This window comes from Erpetoichthys calabaricus, chromosome 16 (assembly GCF_900747795.2).
Source record: "Erpetoichthys calabaricus chromosome 16, fErpCal1.3, whole genome shotgun sequence".
Lineage (NCBI taxonomy): Eukaryota > Metazoa > Chordata > Cladistia > Polypteriformes > Polypteridae > Erpetoichthys > Erpetoichthys calabaricus.
Genome location: NC_041409.2, coordinates 67,687,260 through 67,707,079, shown reverse-complemented (window position 1 = coordinate 67,707,079; position 19,820 = coordinate 67,687,260). Strand labels below are relative to the sequence as shown.

Sequence of the window (19,820 nt, the reverse complement as noted above, 5' to 3'; positions counted from 1 at the left end):
ACTTTTCATAATTACAAAAAAGATAAACATCCATTTGATGATATCCACTTATAGAAGTTCAAGATGAGCCGGGCATGTATTGTAAAAAACGCAAGAAGTTAATGGAATTTTCTTTAAGATACAGTTGAAGTGCTTTAGAATTTTAAATCCTTGTGGATTGTGGTCTCGTATTGCGTGGGTTACTCATAGGAATACCTTAGCAGGATTACTCTGATCTTTACAGCTCTTTGAGCGCTCCTGCTGGGGACTTTGTATTTCCTACCTAACAATTCCGCGTGTGCTCCTTCTCTGCCTTCCTCTCGGTCTCCCTCTTCCCTCCCTCCCTCCGTCTCTCTCTCTCCAACGTGTTGTTTGTTTTCTGGTCGCTAGGGGTGGGGTTTCCACTTTTTTCTCTCTCTCTCTCCGTAATGTATTTTTACATCAAGTGCTTACGTCTGGTTGGCACAAGTAGGTTCCGCATTCCCAAACCCTCCCGGTCAGGGGATCGGTATAAAAACGGGCTGATGCAACGATTTCCATTCTTTAAAACCGACATCCGACCTTCAGCTGACCTAAAGAGAACAGAACCCTCGGCATCGGGACCAGATTCAGGTACACGGAACAGTAGTTTCGCTCACTTCACTCCCTGTGTTGGGTGTAAAAGAAAATAATACCGGAAAGAAAAGAGGAAAAAGTTTTTAACTTGATCATGAAACTCTGCAACTGCATGCAAGTCTGGCGTCAGATTGTGATGGGCGTGTAGAGGTCTTAATGTGCGGTGCTGTTTTCTGTGCATTTTACCGACGCTTTCGGTGCGTGTGTTTTTCTTGGAGGGGTGATCTTTTGCTTGCATGCGCTTAACTAAAAGTTACGTTCTCGCACTTATTGTGCAAAGTTTGCACAACGTGAAGATCTGTCTGTAGAGCTAATACTCCTTCTCCTTCTTCCCCACCACCTCCTCCTCGTCCTCCTCTTGAGAATGTGTAAAAAAAAAAAAACAGCACGGCGGGCCAGAAAAGCGTCCAAAGTCTGAGAGCCCACGGAGAATGTCCGGAGCAGCCAGCCGGGAGGCGCAAGCTTACCCCGAAAACGTCCAGATTGGACGCAATTAAGAGCTGCAGCGACTTACGTAACAGCAAGCGGGTGACTTCCTTCAGAAACGGGCTTCTCACTTCGGGGTTAGCGGAGAGATAATAACCGCACGTGAGCGTGTGACTGCGGTGATCCTCTGCGAGGGTGGCGCTCGTTTTGGCGTGACTTGCACAATATTTAGAAAACCACGTTTTCGCAGATGGTATTGCTAAATTATTGCACACGGTATGCTATGCAAACGCTGCAGCGGTCTTACGAATGGCTTACTACGTCCAGACTTTTGTTGCTTATTGGCGATGGTCTAGCATTCCGCCTAGGACTGCTTCTTGCCTTAGCACCTGATGTCGCTAAAATACTTTGGCTAAATGTGTCTAAATTCAAGCCCCCTCGTTAGAAGAACTGGGCTGACAAATGAATGACGCTGACGTTAACTTTAGGTGCCGTCTATTCACCTGTACATCACTGGCATCTCTTCAAAGATTTAAAGATGTTAGATTGATTTTGCTAGTATTTCTTGTAAATTTCTAGTGCATCTTGGAATTAACTGTCCCTGCTTGAAGCCGCCATACCGATGCTAACTTTTCGAGCTATCACTTCTTGCTATCATTCTATACAGTCCCACTGAGTTTTTTTTTAAATTTAATTTTATGTTTGATTGACATTTACAGCCTCTTATCAAAGGCTCTTTGCTGATCTGTAATGTATTTTTAATTAACTATTTGCTTTGAACTGTACAGGTATGTATTATTTAAAAAGCTTTATGGTATTAACAGTTTAATGTGGCACAGAAGATTAGGACGGAGTAATCTCTCTCAAGTGAAATAAAGTGAGTTCAAAGAATGGATTGATGAATGGACATTTAAATGCTTGATGTATTGTAAATGTTGGCAAATAGACAGTACTATTTTGAAATTTAAAATCTCAGTAAATTAACTGCTTAATAAAGTAGAGGTTTTGTCAAAAAATGTTTTAATAGGACTTCAAAACATCACTGCGCATAACAATGTGCAGTTATTACCCATTTTATATCCATCCATCCATCCATTTTCCAACCTGCTGAATCCGAACACAGGGTCACGGGGGTCTGCTGGAGCCAATCCCAGCCCCCATTTTATATATTGTGTTTATTTTTAGAAAATGTATTACAACCAAAGTAGTAAGATGAGAAGTTCACAATTCCTTCCACCTTCCACCCCAACCTCTTGGGGACCTTCAAGCAGGCAGTTGGTTTAGGACGAGATTCGGCCCTCTTTTAAGAAATATATATTGATAGAGTATAATGTTTCACTTTAAATGAATGCTCAAAGATTCAAATAATGCAGCCATGCCACCTGCACTCCACAATCTTACATAAACAAGAGGGGGTCTTCTGAGCGATGCCATAGGGGAACATTTTTTGGTTCCCAAATGGACCATTCACATGAAGGTCCCAGAAAGAACCTTTACTTTTGGTCCATATCAAGTTCTCTATTTAGCCATGATTTGAATGCTGAGACATTAGTGAAATAACAATAGGTCCGTTATTATAAAAAGCCTCTTGGTGTATACAATAACTCAGGCTAAGTTCAGGTTTCCTCAGTCTGTTAGGTTGCCTACAATACATTAAATATTTCTGTTTTGTCCACATATTTGGAGTGTTCTCAAAGCCCAAAAAACCATTTCAAGGACCCTTTCCAGAATGAAATGGTTCATTGTCAAGAAATGGTTCTGTTAAGAACCAACCACCCTATTAAATGCCATTAAAGAACCAGTATTTTTAGGAGTTCACTGGAAGCTAAATATGTTTGGACCTGGTCAGTAGTTGGAAGACCAACCAAGAAAGCTTGGGTTCCTACTGGAGAGTGTTGGTGAGGCCAGCAGGGGGCGCTTACCCTGTGGTCTCTGTGCGGGTCCCAATGCCCCAGTACAGTGACGGGGACACTATACTGAAAAAATGGTGCCATCCTTCGGGTGTGATGTAAAACCGAAGCCATAACTCTCTGTTGTCAGAAATGATCCCCGAACAGCTTTCAAACAGAGTAGAGCATTACCTGATGTCCTGGCTAAACTGCCTATCATGGCCTCGTCCATTGTGACCCCTAATCACCCCTGGTCTCTAACTGGTTCTTGTTCTCACCCCTTCACCACCAAAGAGCTAATGTGGCTGCCACTCCATCACTTGTTGGTTGTGGCACATTAATGGTGGTTGAAGTAGCTTCCCTACAGTGCCTTGAGTAATTAGAAAAGCACTATATAAATGTTATTAATATAAATGAGTACCAATAGATATGCTAAACATATACTGAGTGAATAAACTGCTGCTCTCAGAGCAGGCACACACATCCTCTGTCATGTAGTCCAAACAAATCAGTAGGTATCCCTTCAGGATGGTCAGTATAGGCAAATGTACCCGATGAGTAAAGAAGCACAATCCTCCAAGGTTTACTGTGCAGAGATTTAGAAACGTGCACACTCAGCTTCCCAGTCGGGGCAATTCCTTGGTAACACTTGTAATTTCTTGCGACTTAAACAGAAAAATTCTTTTTTTTTTTTTTTTCTTCAAACCACGTTTGCCAATGGTAGGTGTGCAAGTTCACTTGAGCACACCAACACCTACCCCTCGTTTCAATACACCTGACATCACGTTACACTCATGAAAACAAAATTATAAAAGGCAAAATCCACTCATATGGACACCCTGGGTTCAGTCGGAACAGTATCTAAACAGAGAGATGTAATGAGATTGCTCCCCACTGAGCCAGTGCCTCCTTTGCTCCCCCACCCATGAAAATAACATCAGCCATCTAACAACATCTTCAATATTCCAGCTGTGAATCTGACAGAGCAAAGTTGTTTTTTTTTTCCAAAACATTTGTATACTTTTCTAACTAAATGTTATAGATGTATGAAACCATGCTACATTTTAAGTAATTGCTACTGTTTAGATTTCCATAGTGCATAATTAATAATAAAGTTACTGTTGTATAGCAGGCTATCAGGTATGGCCCATATGTGGCTCAAAACCTGGGCTTTGGTTTACTGAGAACCTGGATATGTGTGCCTCTAGTTCACTGTTACACCAGCAAGGTCTCAGTTATCTAGATGTGACACTGCTGTAGAGTTGCCAATCTGCTACTTGTCACTTCTTAACCCCAGCCCTGCAGTGGTGGAGCTACATTTATAAATGTTGGTTACATTCTCAGGGCTGAAAACTCAGCTCTTCACAGTTTTTTTTTTGTTTTATGAAACTGAAGATCCTAAAGCCTCCTGTATTGACTGCTACGGTTGTGTGCATTTTGACACAATTGTTAGCATTTCTGTCTAATACCTCATGCAACCAGGGTTCAATTTCTAATGTGGGCATTACTTTAGTGGAGACTGCATGTTTACCCTGCATCTACATTCATGTTCTCCGAGTACTTTAGACATACTGTACTATAGATGGTAGGCTAACTTGTAAATCTAAACTGGGTTATTATGGGTGAGAGTGCCCAGTGATGGATTAGCATCCCATCTATGATTGGCTTCTGCTTTGCACCCAAGTGCTTTGTGGTCTACAAAACCACATAATGAAATGAGGGATGGGTGGATGGATCTTGTTAGCTTTTACTAAGAGCCAATTACTATGAATTAGGCTTTAGATCCCAGGTCCACTCTGAATGACTGTGAATATCATTTCACTAAAATGTTCACCAAACGTTAAGTGATCACGAACAGTCTACTTACAAAAGATATAAATATTTGAATTCATCAAAATAACTTTTTCTAATTTCTTGGAACATGTAATTCAGGCTGCATCACTTATGCCCAGTAAAGAATTTAATATAAAATACTGTATTCACATATGAAACCCTAGCTGAATCAATCTGAAAATTCTCAGTTATTTATATTTGTTTAATTGTTGCTTTTCCCCAAAAGCAACATACATCTAGTATTTCTATAGTATAAGCATAGGCAGGTGAAGTGCCTTACTCAAGGTGGTGAAAACTCAACTGGAAATCTTGTAGATTATTCTTCATTGTCTTAACTTTTAGGCCACACCACACCACACCACAAAAACATATATTGTAATTGTCACTAATGTAGCATTAATTTTCGTAAAACTACTTCATTCTATTAAGGGTTACAGCAGGCCATGGGCATCACACTTAAGGAAGGAAGCAACTCTGCACAGGGCATTTCTCCACCGCAGGGCCATCTCACACTCACACACACACACACACACACACACACTTTAAAACTGTTAATAACTAAACAAAAACTCACACGTTCTCAGAGGGTGGCAGCTCCACATAGGCAAGGAGCAGACATGAAATCAAATTCTAGCCCAACGGATTCATGATGCATTTCATCCATATTTCAGTTCATTTTTATTATATACATAATTCTGAAATTGGGAGAATAATATAAAAAAAATGACTAATAAGATATAGTTAACTGCATGCATATTTATATTGCAAAACATTTCTATGAAAAGTGTTTTATTTAATCTGTATTTATAGGTACAGCACAGCTAAACAATACATATTGATCAAGCATCATTTACAACACTTCACATAAAAATTTTAACTTTGTATAAGACAAGTTTTAGGTTTTGAAGGTTACAAATAAAAATAAAATACAGATTACCTATCCATCCATTTCCCCTGAGCAGAGTCACAAGGAAGCTGGAGCCAATTCCAGTAAGCATCAGGTACAAGGCAGGAATGCACCTTGGACGGGGCTCAGATCATCTATAAGAAATAATAATTTATATAGAAACAATACACCTTATTTTTAATTATTCATAAGTATTATTTTTAACTACTGGATCAGATAACCTGACCCAGGTAAACAAAATATGTAAAAAAGTAAATATTTCATAATATAATTCAATTAATGAATTCATCGTTAAAATCAGTACTTTATACAAAAGCATGAACAACATGCAGAACTGCAAAGAGCTTTACAGAGCAAATAAAATTAAAAAACAGCATCAAACTGAAAACCAGTCTGGTGTAGTGTAAACAGTCCGTGTACTTTTTGGTATTTGAAATTTTAATTTTAGAAGCAAAAACGAAAAAATGAAAATTAAGGGAATTTTCAGATTTTGATTTTTGATTAAAGAATAAAATGAGGGAAAGTAAGGTATTTTCTAATTCTGTGGTAATAAATAGCAGTCGTAAACTTAAAATTACACATACTTTTCTGGATTTATGTGTGATTCAAATAATGAAAGTGTAATAGCTCAAAAACAACAAAACAGACGCATTTTCATTGTCTGAAACCACCTGTCACTCTTTTACTGTTCTGAAAAACAACGTAATGGTCCATCCTCTGCTGATGCCAGCGTAACTTCAAGGCCGTCGACCGATGTGTTGTGAGGAGGACTGTTCGCTCGCGTCGTCAAAAGTCGCGCAGATAAAGAAGTACTTCCGGTTTCAGACAACGAAAATGCGTCTGTTTTGTTGTTTTTGAGCTATTACACTTTCATTATTTGAATCACAAATAAATCCAGAAAAGTATGTGTAATTTTAAGTTTATGACTGCAAATTGTTACCGTAAACCTTGGGGTTTTTCATAAAAGGGATTTTTTCACTGCTTTTGCTTACAAATGATGCTACGTAAAACAAAATGAAGTCATCAGTCACAATGGAAGACCATGTTCATAAGAAAATAAATTCTCTGCTTTACTCAGAGATTATTTTAAAGGGGGAATAAAACCCAGACATGCTTTCACACAGTGTAAAACCCCACTTTAGTGTTTAAGAAGCAAAATTCTACAGCGTCAGCCGTTACCCCAAGAAACAAACACCTCAAATGTGTGTGATAAGAAGGAGAATGAGAAGAAAAATAAGTTATGCATTTAAAGTGATGTCAAATTTCTAAATTTCTTATTATAAACTTCCGGACTCCTGCACTTGTCTAAAGGCAAAATAACACAAAAAAATGATAAGCTAATTAAAGAATGATACTGATTGATTATGATTGTCAAAAGGATTGGAACAAAAAAGTTGAGAAGCACAGCTTTAACCAATGGCATTGTCTTACCCTTCATATTTTTTATGGGCTAAGGTGCTAAGGATGCATTGTCTGACTCATCATGGAGTGTAATGTTAATGATTTTGAAGATAGATCTCATTATGGACAGTAATTTATAATGTAGTACAGTTGCTTGCACTTTGGGGTAACTGAACTGGCACATACTGGCATTGTGTTAAACAGGCAAGATACTTGCATGTTGAAATGATCAACCAAAGGCATTATCTAATGTGAATACTGCAGTACAAGAAACGATTCCTAATTCAGTCTTAGCTCACAATTCCAGAGTCAGTCAGGTTCTTTGGTGTAGTCCCCTTGACACTTGCCCAGGAAGGTACTGCAGTTTATTAAATTGGTAATATATGTTACAGTAATACAGTATATATTCTAATTGAGTATCTCCGAAGGGCTTGGAGTGGATGTTCATATAGTAGAAGGAAAGATTTGCCAGATTAGGAAGGAAGTAAAAAATAAAAGTCTGAAAATATGAAAGTACACCTTATGAAAAGGATTTAGGAGTCATAGTGGACTTGACACTACCAACTGCCAGATAGTTTGGAAGACATTAAGAAGGCTAACTGAATGTTATGCTATATAGCGCCCTGATGTGTGGAGTACAAGTTCAAGGAGGGTCTGCTCAAGCTTTATAACACACTGGTGAGGCCTCATCTGGAGTTCTGGATGCAGTTTTAGTTTCCAGGCTAAAAATCGGACATAGCAGCACTAGAAAAGGTCCAGAGAAGAGCAACTAGGCTGATTCCAAGGCTACAAGGGATGAAATATGAAGAAAGATTAAAAGAGCTGAGTGTTTTCAATTTAAGTAAAAGAAAATTAATAAGGAGACGTGATTGAAGTGTTTAAAATTATGAATAGAATTAGTCCAGTGGATGGAGACTCTTACTTAAAATGAGTTTTTCAAAAACATGGGGGGACAGTTTTAAACTTGTTAAGGGTAAATTTCACACAAACATTAGGATGTTTTACTTTACACAGAGAACCATAGACACTTGGAATAAGTGACCAAGTAGCGTGGTAGACAGTAGGACTTTAGAGACTTTCAAAACTTGACTTGATTTGTTATGTTAGAAGAAGTAAGTGGATAGGCCTTTCGAGCTTTGTTGGGCTGAATGGCCTGTTCTCGTCCAGATTGTTCTAACGTACCCCTTCTTCCAAGTTTGCCTTCTCACCATTTTCCATAAGCCTTATGAGAACAGTTCTAAAGAGGCAAGAACACCCCTCTAGTACAGTACAAACACGCCTGAAAAGATTTCACTTTAAAAAGAGTGTGACAGATCAAACAACTCAGGGGCCAAAGTGGAACAGTGGTAAGGGTGAAGGAAATATATAACAGATGTGTTGAAACTAGAAGTGCATGAAACACATACAACAATTGTCACAAAGATGGCAGAGAGAAATAACAAATACTGTATGACTGCTATTGTTGCAGCAGTGGCAACAATAGAAAAACATAAGGAATCAGTCCTCATTAATGCCATAAGTCAAAAACAGCAAAAAAGAGAACTTCCAGTAAGTGTAAGATCTTCAGTGCTAAAATATTAAAAATACTTTAGGAACTTTATGTCACTTACTGGTATGTGACATAAAGCCTTGCTAAAGTCCCTATATTATTGTTCTCTTTTCTGATTTGTAAATCCCAATAAGACCAAAGAACGTGTTTGTTAAGGTCTTGTTAAATAATAATAATTCTTTATATTTTCTCAAAAGTGCTGTACATAGTAGTCATAACTTGCCTCGAGATCCCTTATTTTAAAGTGCGGTCATTAAAAATCCATAGAGAAGGAAAGCAAGGGAGCAGAGCGACAGTAGATTAAGACCACAGAAAGTGAGTGCTGAGAAGAGTGGATTAAACAGATGGGCCCTGGGTTTTAAGAATGGCCCAGTCACTGTGTGGATGAATTACGAATAGTTTCCATAAGTTCCTGAGTGACCATGTAATTAAAAAGTGTGTAATTCTCTCCTACTTTTCATTGTTCACTCCTCTACTACTGGTATTTTTAAAAATCAATCCTAAAATATATTCCTGTTCAGACAGGGTGTCTCCATTGTTTTTTATTTTATGACCCATCTTTAAATGTAATGGAGTTTCTGATAAAGACAATACCACTGAAACATTGTGTCTCTAATCTTCTTTTCTGTATTTTTCAGTGTGGAAATAACCTTTTTTCACCTTTAAATACATTTTAGTATTTTTGGTTATTACGACATATAATTATTATTACTATTAAGTATGGACTGTGCTTGTTGACCCTTTACTAAAATGGGGTTTTCTCTGTTCATTCACTGTACCTGTCATGCACAGAGCTGCATGCTACGTTCATTTATGATTCCTTACTAGCCTGGTATTACTGCAAGCAACAGGCTGCCATCCTTTCTTTGTTTGCGATCCGTCTTGTGCTGTTAAAGAAAAAAGCACAGCACAATCGTACGAGAACATATTGGCAGGAGTGACAACCCAAAGCAAGTGCATCACCCTCACTCATACAAGGCCAGTTTAGAGTCACCAATCAATCCATCAAATAATTTTCCGCTGGGGGGAAATGCGGAATCCCAGAGAAAACCTGCATGAACAATGTGGAGAATTTGCACGCTTAAAGCACATAGTAAACCTGTTGCAGATGTGACAGCGTAGCAGCATAACCACTGTGGCACTGTGCCACCCACCAGCCACTCCAAACACTGCACCTATGCAGTCCATGTTGCACTCTGTCAGTATTGGTGTAAGCCAGTGGAAACGTCACCTAACATTTTTTTGTTCCTGGAGGTCTTGTAGACGTATCATTGTAATAATTCCATTTGTCATTGTTTATGCTTTTAAAATGCTGCCCTTTTCTTGATGGGGATATTGTCCACGACTTTTGTCAGCTTTTCCGTTTTCCTGAACCTGTAATAACAAGGGGGCTCCGCCCCCTGCTCGCTTCGCTCACCTACCCCCGGCGTTTTGAACCCATGCCCGCTGGGCAGCTGTAGTTTCAGACACACGTTGTAGGAGCTTGCGTTGTTTTGAACCCGTGCTTGCCCTGTTTCTGCGGTTTGAGACGCGCGTTGTAGGTGTATATCCGTCAGTCGAGCTTGTTCGGTTTGAACCCGTGCCTGCTTTGCCTCTGCAGTTTCAGACGGTGGGTCGCGTTCGGCGTTTTGTACGATCCCAAGCAGCACATTATTCCTAACTTCACTCTGCAGTAGTGCCACTCACAATATGGCGGCGACGCCTGCGCCTTCCGTATTCTGTTGGGTTTTACCATGCTGTGTAGGCACCTTTGCCTTTCGTACTTTCCCGCGCCTTCCGACGCGCGATGTAGGCGCCTGCACCTTCCGGGTCTGCCTCCGCTGTGTGGTGTGGACGTTTAACTGTCGTTGTTTCTGCCTTTATATTCTGTCCCTCGCTGTGCATGTGTTTCGTGCCTAGGTTTTTTTGAAGCTGTTGCATTCCAGTTTTCATCATCTGTAACCTGCTCTCCATGTGTTTGGCCCCGTTCTTTAACCTCTTTATGACGTTTTACTTTGTTTTCTACTCTGTCTTTTATTTCTGACCTCGCTTTATCCTGCTTTTGTTTCAATGACACCTGGTCCGTGGTGATTATGTTCTCCCTTTTTCGAGTACTAATTTCCATTTGTTTGCAATACTGTGATCTTTACTGTACTGTCAATAATGCATGACTGTAATGTGATCCACCTATGCTGTATAGTTTGGACGTATGAGGAAGACGTACGTTTAATACGGAGCGTCCGCCCATGTCACTCTGGGGCCCCCCATTGTTAATACGGAGCTTCTTCCGTACTATCATGCGGTGCATTGTGGACAACTGCGGACTCCGTGGTGTTTCCCGTTTCAATTTGTAGCTTGGTCAGTCGAGCAGTTTCTTTTTGGAGCCGTGCCTGCCTGGTTTGCGGCATGTCGGACGGTTCGTAGTCTCTCCCGTTTCGCTCTGGGGCAGGGGGGGCTTTGTGTGGCGCCTGCGCACGTTCGTAGTCTCTCCCATTTCACTCTGGGGAGGGGGGCTTTGTGTGGCGCCTGCGCACTAGGTCTCCTGCGTCCACGGGCAGGTCCCTGCGTCCATATCCGGTTTACCATTCTCGGTTAGTAATATGGATCTTAATAGGCACAAGAGCCCTCCATTCCGTACTTGCTTTTCCCCATTATTTGATAAACTCCTTAAACTTGGTGACAACTTACTTTCTAGTTTTGATGTGCCACTTCTCTTTTCATAAGTGGCAGCAACCGAAATCTCTTAAATAAATGCTTGTTACAAGAACCCGCTTACATTGTGTGTCTCATTATGATTTTACCTTTATGCCAAATGAATGAAGGCAGCTACTGTTTATAACTGCACACAGCATCTATATATATAAAATTCACTAAGTCCATGGCAAGCAAGACAGCCACGCCCGCCAACTCACAGAGCCCCTCCCACCAACAATTCACTAAACAGCCGACCATGGCGCGAGAACGAAAGCATTTGCCAAGAATGTGTTCATTAATCTAGAACGAAAGTCGGAGGTTCGAAGAAGATCACATACCGTCGTAGTTCCGACCATACACGATGCCTACTGGCGATCCGGCGGCGTTATTCCCATGACCCGCTGGGCAGCCAACCGGGTAACCAAAGTCTTTGGGTTCCGGGGGGAGTATGGTTGCAAAGCTGAAACTGAAAGGAATTGACGGAAGGGCACCACCAGGTGTGGAGCCTGTGGCTTAATTTGACTCAACACGGGAAACCTCACCCGGCCCGAACGTGGCTCACAGGTGCATGCGACTGAAGCGGTGTGTGGAAAATGAACAGTCAACATGACTCACAAGTGCATGTGGACTGTACACAGACAAAAGCAGTTCAGGTGAGGAGTTGGGGGCAGACACACGAGCAGGCAGTGCATACTGAATGATGACTAAGAGATGACTTAAGAAATCGGCAGACTAGAATGGCGGGGGCGGAATGGGTGTCAGACGATCGAACTTGCCTATCTAGAGGATGTAAATCTCCTAACACGGGTTCCGTAGGTGAACCTGCGGAAGGATCGTTACCGGTTGTGCCGACCTGTCGTTGGACGGTTAGGACCCGAAACCTCTCGGGCCCACTTCCCCGCCCTCTCTCCAGAGTTCCATCTTTGCATTCACTTACAGTCGTATCCTCAAACCCACCCCATTTGGACAACTGTCTTTCAGGAAGTGTTCACCCATCGATACATAATTATGCAGCGTATGCTACGCAGCGGGTTGGCTAGTTGAGAATATTATTGAAACATCAATTCTCCTCCTGTTTATGTACCTTTTTTTGGTTTATCACGGACATTTTTAAAATCTCAATTCAATTCGCCACACCCCTTCATTGGAATGTGGGATTGGATAAAATGGATTGATGACATTTTATAATCTTTTCATTGTTTTTTTTATGTACTGAGCACATATTTCATGTACACATTTTACCTGCATTGTGTGGCAATGCAAAGCTACCTCGAAAATAAAAAGTGTGAAAGGCAGGGGGAATTTAACAAAAATACTGCCCAAATTTAGGGAGTCTCAGGGTGGGACTAATAAGTGAGCCTGTCTGCATTGCCCGGTTTGCTGTCTACAATCCAAATGCATTTTATTATCTACTAGTCACGTTACCTGTAATGGAATACATTTAAAAATATTTGATATGTATAACTGTACCTTCAGCAGCTTTCCTTGGTATCTTCACGTGTTTGAACCTCTCTTGCCTGACGTTCCCTCTTTCAAGCGCATTCCCGTAAGGCCTGCTTCTCAGGCTCTGCCATTTTGAGCTGCCTTGCCTCCTGTTTTTTATACATAATGTCTTTCAAGGCGACTCCCCGCATGCTGCCTACACCTTTTCTCCTCTACATGTGTCTCAGCCTCTCCTGCCGAGCCCCTCCTCCTTTCAGTGTTGTCACCAAAGCCAATCTTACCAATCAGATTGCTCAGAGGGACCAGACACACACACTCAGACCGTAGTGTTTTACTATGTACTAGATCATTTTTTGGGTTCAATTGAAATGAGTCTTAACATTTCATGTCCTTTTATTACGACTTTTCTGAAAATGGAGTGACAACATAGTTACATATTTTACTGTAGGATGGAGAAATAGAGAAAATTCATTCATGTACATTTGTGATCCATTTCTTTGCCTCCTTGTGTTCAGACTGAACTTACAGTATGTGTCCAGAGTTAAACATGGATTTTAATGAGATATAAAACATCACACATTCCTAATGGGATCTTTTAGGGGAAAAAAAATGTTTCATTTAGTAGTGGAGTGAATAAGTATGCATATCTAACAAAGTTTTATACAAGTGTGTGGATGCCTACAGAAACTGCGTGAGGGCATCTATGAAAGGTGCACAATTTGGAGGACATTTACAGGAGATCTGCTTGTTTATATAAATATTTCAATCTAAAAGTCTGCATGTGCAAACCAAAGTCTACTCAGTGTGTGTTTGTTCGAGTGTGATCACGGATTTCTGCTTGCATACTTACTCCAGAATGCCGCTTCTGTAATATCTTGGGTTGTGTTTCATTCTTACTCAGCCATTTTTGTGGTTTTAAGGAGGTGTAGACTGGCCACAGATCATCAGATCTGTCCATAAGCTAATAGTAATATGGCAACGCGTAAGGCTTTCTTGAACTCCCTGCTTGTTGCAGAAATTTGGCTCTTTCTGTCAGTGGAGGGTTTCATCCAATAGAGAAAAAAAGCAACTGATATGAAAACCTTGCCAACATCTGACAAGAAATAAAAATTACCCAAAGCACAAAAAAAAACCAAATAACAACATAAGGCGCAGACACCACAAAAGCCCCCAAATGATTGCTTTGGCGCACAGCCAATAGATTTTGAGTGCCGTTTCATGTTCTTTCATAACTACAGTACTTTGCTTTTCGGGTCCAGGTCCAACTGAAATGTCAGCAGACGGCTGATTTCAGAGGCAGACATTCTACTTGGGTGCGGAATTGAAGACTGCGACACCACCGCTGGGCTTGCGGGGTCAGGTCAGGTCACAGAAAGGAGGTGGTGGGGGTTGTGTTAGGAAAAAAACGTTGCTGTGCTCTGTTGAGAGGTTACACTGTTCAGTTTAATCAACAGGAATGGCTCCAGTGACCTGAAGTGACTGAGCCAATTGTGATCCTCGTGTCTTTCCTTGAAGGTGGGCAGGGAGCTCATCTTTACTCTCTTAATGGCCTAGCTTCTCTGCCAGACTTCCACATCCTCATGTGCCCGCAAAATGTTCATCTTGTTTTATTTCTTTTGTCCTTGCTGACTTTTCCACTCTTGAGCCCTGTATAGTGTCAAGCTATTGTTTATTGCGAGCGGCACAGATGGCATCGTGGCTTCACTTTAGTGATGCTTGATAAGAAGGAATACAACATTTTTCTAGTCCACTATACAGAGTGCCCAATCTAAATAGTAAAACACCTTCAGAGGTGCAGCCTCTAAAAGACCCAAAGAAACACCGATTCTAATCTAAAGAACACGACGGTCCATCACCTTGTGCTCATTTTATACACTCACGTGCTTAATGAAGTACAGGCTGCTCCTGCACATTTTTGGATCTGGTTCAAGAAATTAAGGATTTATTATAAATTCAACGAAAATCTTTTGCCAAGTGTATGAAAAAGACAAAAAAAGTTTTTTTTTTTCTGTCAGGAATGGTTAGGGAAGGTATGAAGGAGGAATGGCAGGAAACCTTGCAACTGAGACCAAACTTCTGCCTTGTGCCCGACTTCTCTATGAGAGGGAACAAACACAGAGAGAAATGGAGGCAACACGAGTGAAGGTCAAACTCTGCCAGGGTCTATCCCTTTCTCCTATGCAGAACGAGTTCTCTGAATGATGATGACCAATGTTGAGTCTAGATTTTTGAGATACTCTGAATTAGTTGTGATTGCACATCAAGATTTACAGATATATTCATAAATAACACACGGCTGGAGCTTCGTTATCAATTTCTAAATTTGGCCTCCTCCCTGTAAAAAAAAAAAAGAGAGCAATGAACTTGCCTATGCGGCCATTTGTGATGGAGCTTGCAAGCCTCCAGATCTTGTGCATGTGATCCTCACGAGTCTTTATTCTGAAGAGAGATGCCTATTAAAATACAAAACTTATGAACAGGCTTTTGCTTAAAAATGACTTCGATGTGGGGCGGGTTTGGTGTCCACAGGCCCCTCTACAGTGACCCTGGGAGTGTTCAATTAACAAAGTTATTTTTATTTAATGCATGTTGGCCGGACTGGTTTTCCTCATGCCCATGGAGAAAAGTTAAATGAAATCCAAACTACATAGCAGGAAACTAAAATGATTGTTCTTGGCTTCTGTCCACATGGGAACTTAATGTTATTTTATCAGTGTGGATGGGGGGGCAGGGAGACTTAAGAACACCTTGAAAATGGAGGCCACTTTTTTACTTGTAAATAGGGAAAGGCCGACATTTCCAGAAGCAGACAAAGCACTATATAAAGTAAATATTTATGTAATCCTACAGTATATACAGAGCATTTTAAACTTTTTCTAGGGGAGTTGGCTTTGAGGTGTCAGACAACAGCTTAAGCACCTTTGATAGTATGGCCCCTCATGTGGACTTGGCAGTTAGTTCAGTCCTTTGAGTGACTTTTATTTCTGAAATAAACCATATTGAATCATTTTTTTATAACGGTCATATCATGACTTAAGCAACACTTGCTAATTTCACTGGTTAATAAACATGAGAGGATATATTAAAAATGGGTGGTGTCATTTTCTAAAAGACAGATAGCACTGTATAAAGTAAGGGGCATATACAAGGTTCACCCAAGATACTTTAAACCAATGAATGCCTTTTTCCAGGGGGAAATTATTTTTTTTATTTTGGAGGAGCTGGCTCCGATTCTGTGCCTTTGCCAGAAGGACCCCCACACTAACTTGCCAGCGTTTCCCCGAGCCCCGTTTCTAAAATGATTCCTCTTGGCTTTTGTCCTTGTGGGAATTTAATGTAATGTTCTCTGTAGTGTGGTGACTCGAGAGTGGGAGCTGCACTTTACTGCTGAACAGTGATAAAAGAGACTGTGGCAAGATTTCCTTGGGGGTAAAAGGGTATTTCCAGTAACAGAACAGCTTCTATATAAAGTAAGCATTTATACAAACTTTCATATATTGCCTTTTTCCCTAATGCATTTTTTCAGGTGAGCAGACTCTGAGCTGCCAGACAGCGGCTTCTGTGTTTTTGCCAGCAGCTCCCTCCACTCCCCAGCTTTCCTAAATTTCCCCAATCCTTGGGCAAATTTTATTTATTTAAACTTCAGCCATGTTTTAGTTCCTTTAAATTAGGTTTAATTGCAGCCCACTGCTGTGTGTCCGTTCTTTCTGCTCCTGCCAGTTTCCTCATCAGCGGTGCATTCTGTACTCTGTGTAATTATGGCACTGCCTCTACTGCTGTCAGCTCAGTTTAGGTTGTGTGCCAGAAGGCTGCCCTCTGAGCCAGCTTTGCATTTAAAATATGCCTTTCAGAAAGACTTAGTCCTGAAATTCTCCCGCGTTTCCTGGAAACACTCGACACAATGATATATAGGCCTTTTTAGGCGACAATGATTAAATTATTTTACATTTACATTGTTAAATTATCAATATCACAGGTTCAGAATTGTGTTTTGTTAATATCAGAATTCAAAATTTTCAAATAAATGTAAATAGTTGATTTTGCCTTTCATTATTTGTTACTAATGGGTGACTAATCTGGAACTTGCACAAGTTTCAAAGAGTAATAATGCTTCGGCTGTTGGAGACGGGGATTGGGAGCTGCTAGATGCCTTCTAAGAGGTGTCCTACAAGACAAGGGATTGGTTCAGTACACTCTTACTTGTATGGCCAAAAGGGCATTTCTAAGTTTGTCAAATCATGTAGACGCCAGGGGTCTGTCATAGCAGGCATGCTGCCGCACTGTAGCAAATCAGAGGGGATTTCATGAAGGGAACTGTTTTTACCTAGTAACAAAGTTTGCCTTGGATGTCAAATTTATATTATCACACTAGTGTCACTTGATAAAGTGCTATGTGCTAAATGATAGCCAGCCAGAGTACTTGTTAACTTAAATAGTAGTAATAATCAGTAATGCTGCCATTGTGATTGCATTTGCCTAGTACTGTAATACAGGGCTAAGGATATAGCCAGCACCCTAATACCACCCACAAATAGTGGTCCTTGATCTCAGAATGCTACACAAGGACTAATGAATGCCCTCTTAGTGGCAGCCCACTCAGATCAGATGCCCAGGATCCCAAGACATGCCACTATAAAAGGTAGCCTCTGCTGACACTCATTTTCCCCAACCAGCTTCTAAGGGGACCATCCCTTTTCTTGGCCGAATATGCATTTCCTTCTTGGTGGGTTTTTCTCCATCTGCCGGAGATGATTTTGTAACAGTGTGGGCTGGGTGTCCTGTGAGAATACAGTATATGTTCACCTGCATGAACGCACAAGACAGGACAAATGTATGGCCATATGGAGAGAATCTCAGTGCAGCTCTCTGGGTGGGCACGCAAGCAGGAATGTAACCATTTCTGTGTATTTGTGAACAAATCTATTAATTGCCTTGACCGTAAATAATTAAAATTGGTGTTTTTTTTTCCCAAAAATAAATTAGAATAAATAAGGGACAAGAAAACTCATGCTGGGTCTTTTTTAGAATAGGCAGGATTTTGTTTATTACAGAATATGTGGTATTTTTCCAAGTCAAAATTATTTCTTCACAAACCTGGTATATATGCATTTGTCTTGCAATTGGGTTCTAAAATTAAATGAAAAAATATATATTTAGCCCACATTAGCGCTTTACATTGTAGGGTTTGGGGCACAGAACAAAAGCGTAAAAACTTACCATATATATCCATTTTTCAAGCCAAGATGGTTGTCAAGTATTGATTCACACCTTCAGTGTTTCTAACGCATGTTTGTGACAACAAATATGGAAATCATTTTATTACGTATTCCTGGTACTATTCTTCCTCATGGTAAGGACACGTCTTCTATTCACTTATGCGAGTTATCACATAAATACAAAGGGAAGTCAAAACAAAACCAACCAAGTGGCATGAAAGGTTTACTGTGATTTGCTCTTTCGAGAGGAAACGACACCCTGGCATCTTTGGGTGAAAGGCTGTTGCGCCGGAATACGAAGTGCTGAGCTATCACACACAGCTGGTCTTCTTTTAAAATGGCGGAATCCCATAATATTTGTGTTTTTTTGTTCATAAATGACATATATAAACTATTTTGTAATGTATGTGTAATCGTAAGACACGGATCAATGCTGGAAAACTGTCTTGGCTTGTAAAATGGATATATTGGTGAGTTTTCAAGTCTTTCCTCTGTGCCTCATAACCTACAATGTAAAATGCAAGTGTGGGCAAGATACTTTTTTAAATTTATAGAAAGCAATTAACTTTAGACCACAATTTTGCATGGCAAATGCACATGCAGTATGTTAGTGAAGGAAAAACTGCCTTGAAAAATACCAAACTTATCCTTTAACTTCAGCATGTTGGTATTCATGCAATCAGCAGCCACCATTCTTTTACCAACTCTGTGTCCACAGTTCTCAATGCATTTCTCTCAGTAGGATTCCAGACTCTAGGTGTGTGCTTTTAATTTTCTGTGCTCCTGCAGCCATAGATATTTCCATGGCAATGTTGACATTCTATGGAATATTTGATAAGTTTGCTGTTTCTTTTGTAAATAAGACTTTTTAAATCGTGAAACATTTTGAACGATTCGTAAAATGCTCTTGTTAATGGAGGAAGCTTGGCCTTTACAAAATTAAGGATTAAAACTGAGAAACTAGTTGTTGCTTCCTAATGTGATTTTCTCCTTTCTTTTTATTGCAGCTTTAGCAGCCGCTGAGCTTGACATGATGCCTGGACAGATTCCAGATCCATCTCTAACTGCAGGCTCCCTCCCAAGTCTTGGACCATTGGCTGGCATCCCCTCAACAACACTGACCACAGAAGATTTAAAATACGCTGACATTCGCAATCTTGGGGCGATGATCTCACCTCTGCACTTCCTGGGAGTGAAACTGACAAAAAGGCCGTGCTCTCTTAAGGGTGAGGTGAGTCCACGGGAGGCTCATTGGATGACGTAAAATGTAGCAGTTGGGTCAAACACAGATTTGTAGTGCAGTATGTACAGTAACAGGCATATTAGTTAATGTGTTGAAGAGGCAAAGCAAACAAGTTTAATCACATCCCAATCTAAGGTTGTCTTGTGGTAAAATCGGCATTTAGGCACTTTGATGTATTCACAACGTAAGGCACTATATAAAGAATAGGTCAGACTGAATTAACATGCTGCTTTTAGTATAGCAACGCTTCCAGTTCCGTTTCTCCTTCTGTTATTACTAGCTCCTGCACATAGGAAAAACAGCCTTAGAAATACTGCCTGTCTCTTGGATATTGATCACACACTCCTCTTTCACATGCAGTACAGAGTTGCACAGGACTTTTTTTTTTTTATTTATTTATTTATTTTTTTAATATGTCACTCATTTTAAGTCCAGTTAGGCCTAAAGGGTATCCTGCCTTCTTGGTAGATGAAGCATTTATAGAGGTAGTTAACAGTGTAAGCTGTTAATGAAATGTGGGAGTGCACGGGTGGACCATTCACATTCCCCCAAAGCTTGTTCAGCTAAATGAAGCACCTTGTACAAAAAATTGAGACTTTAAAAAATGCTTCAATTAAAACTTAAAACTCTTTTAACAGTAGTAGAT

General features: G+C 40.4%; 1 protein-coding gene across 1 annotated transcript in view; it reads left to right on the top strand.

Moving 5' to 3' along the window:
- Nucleotides 1–425: 425 nt before the first annotated feature.
- jdp2b (Jun dimerization protein 2b) overlaps nucleotides 426–19,820 on the top strand; it is a 30,220-nt gene continuing 10,825 nt past the window's right edge. The window contains exons 1-2 of the mRNA XM_028821731.2: nucleotides 426–591; nucleotides 18,939–19,162. Of these exons, the coding sequence (XP_028677564.1) occupies nucleotides 504–591; nucleotides 18,939–19,162 (312 nt within the window). The 5' untranslated portion in view covers nucleotides 426–503. The remainder of the gene's footprint in view (nucleotides 592–18,938; nucleotides 19,163–19,820) is intronic.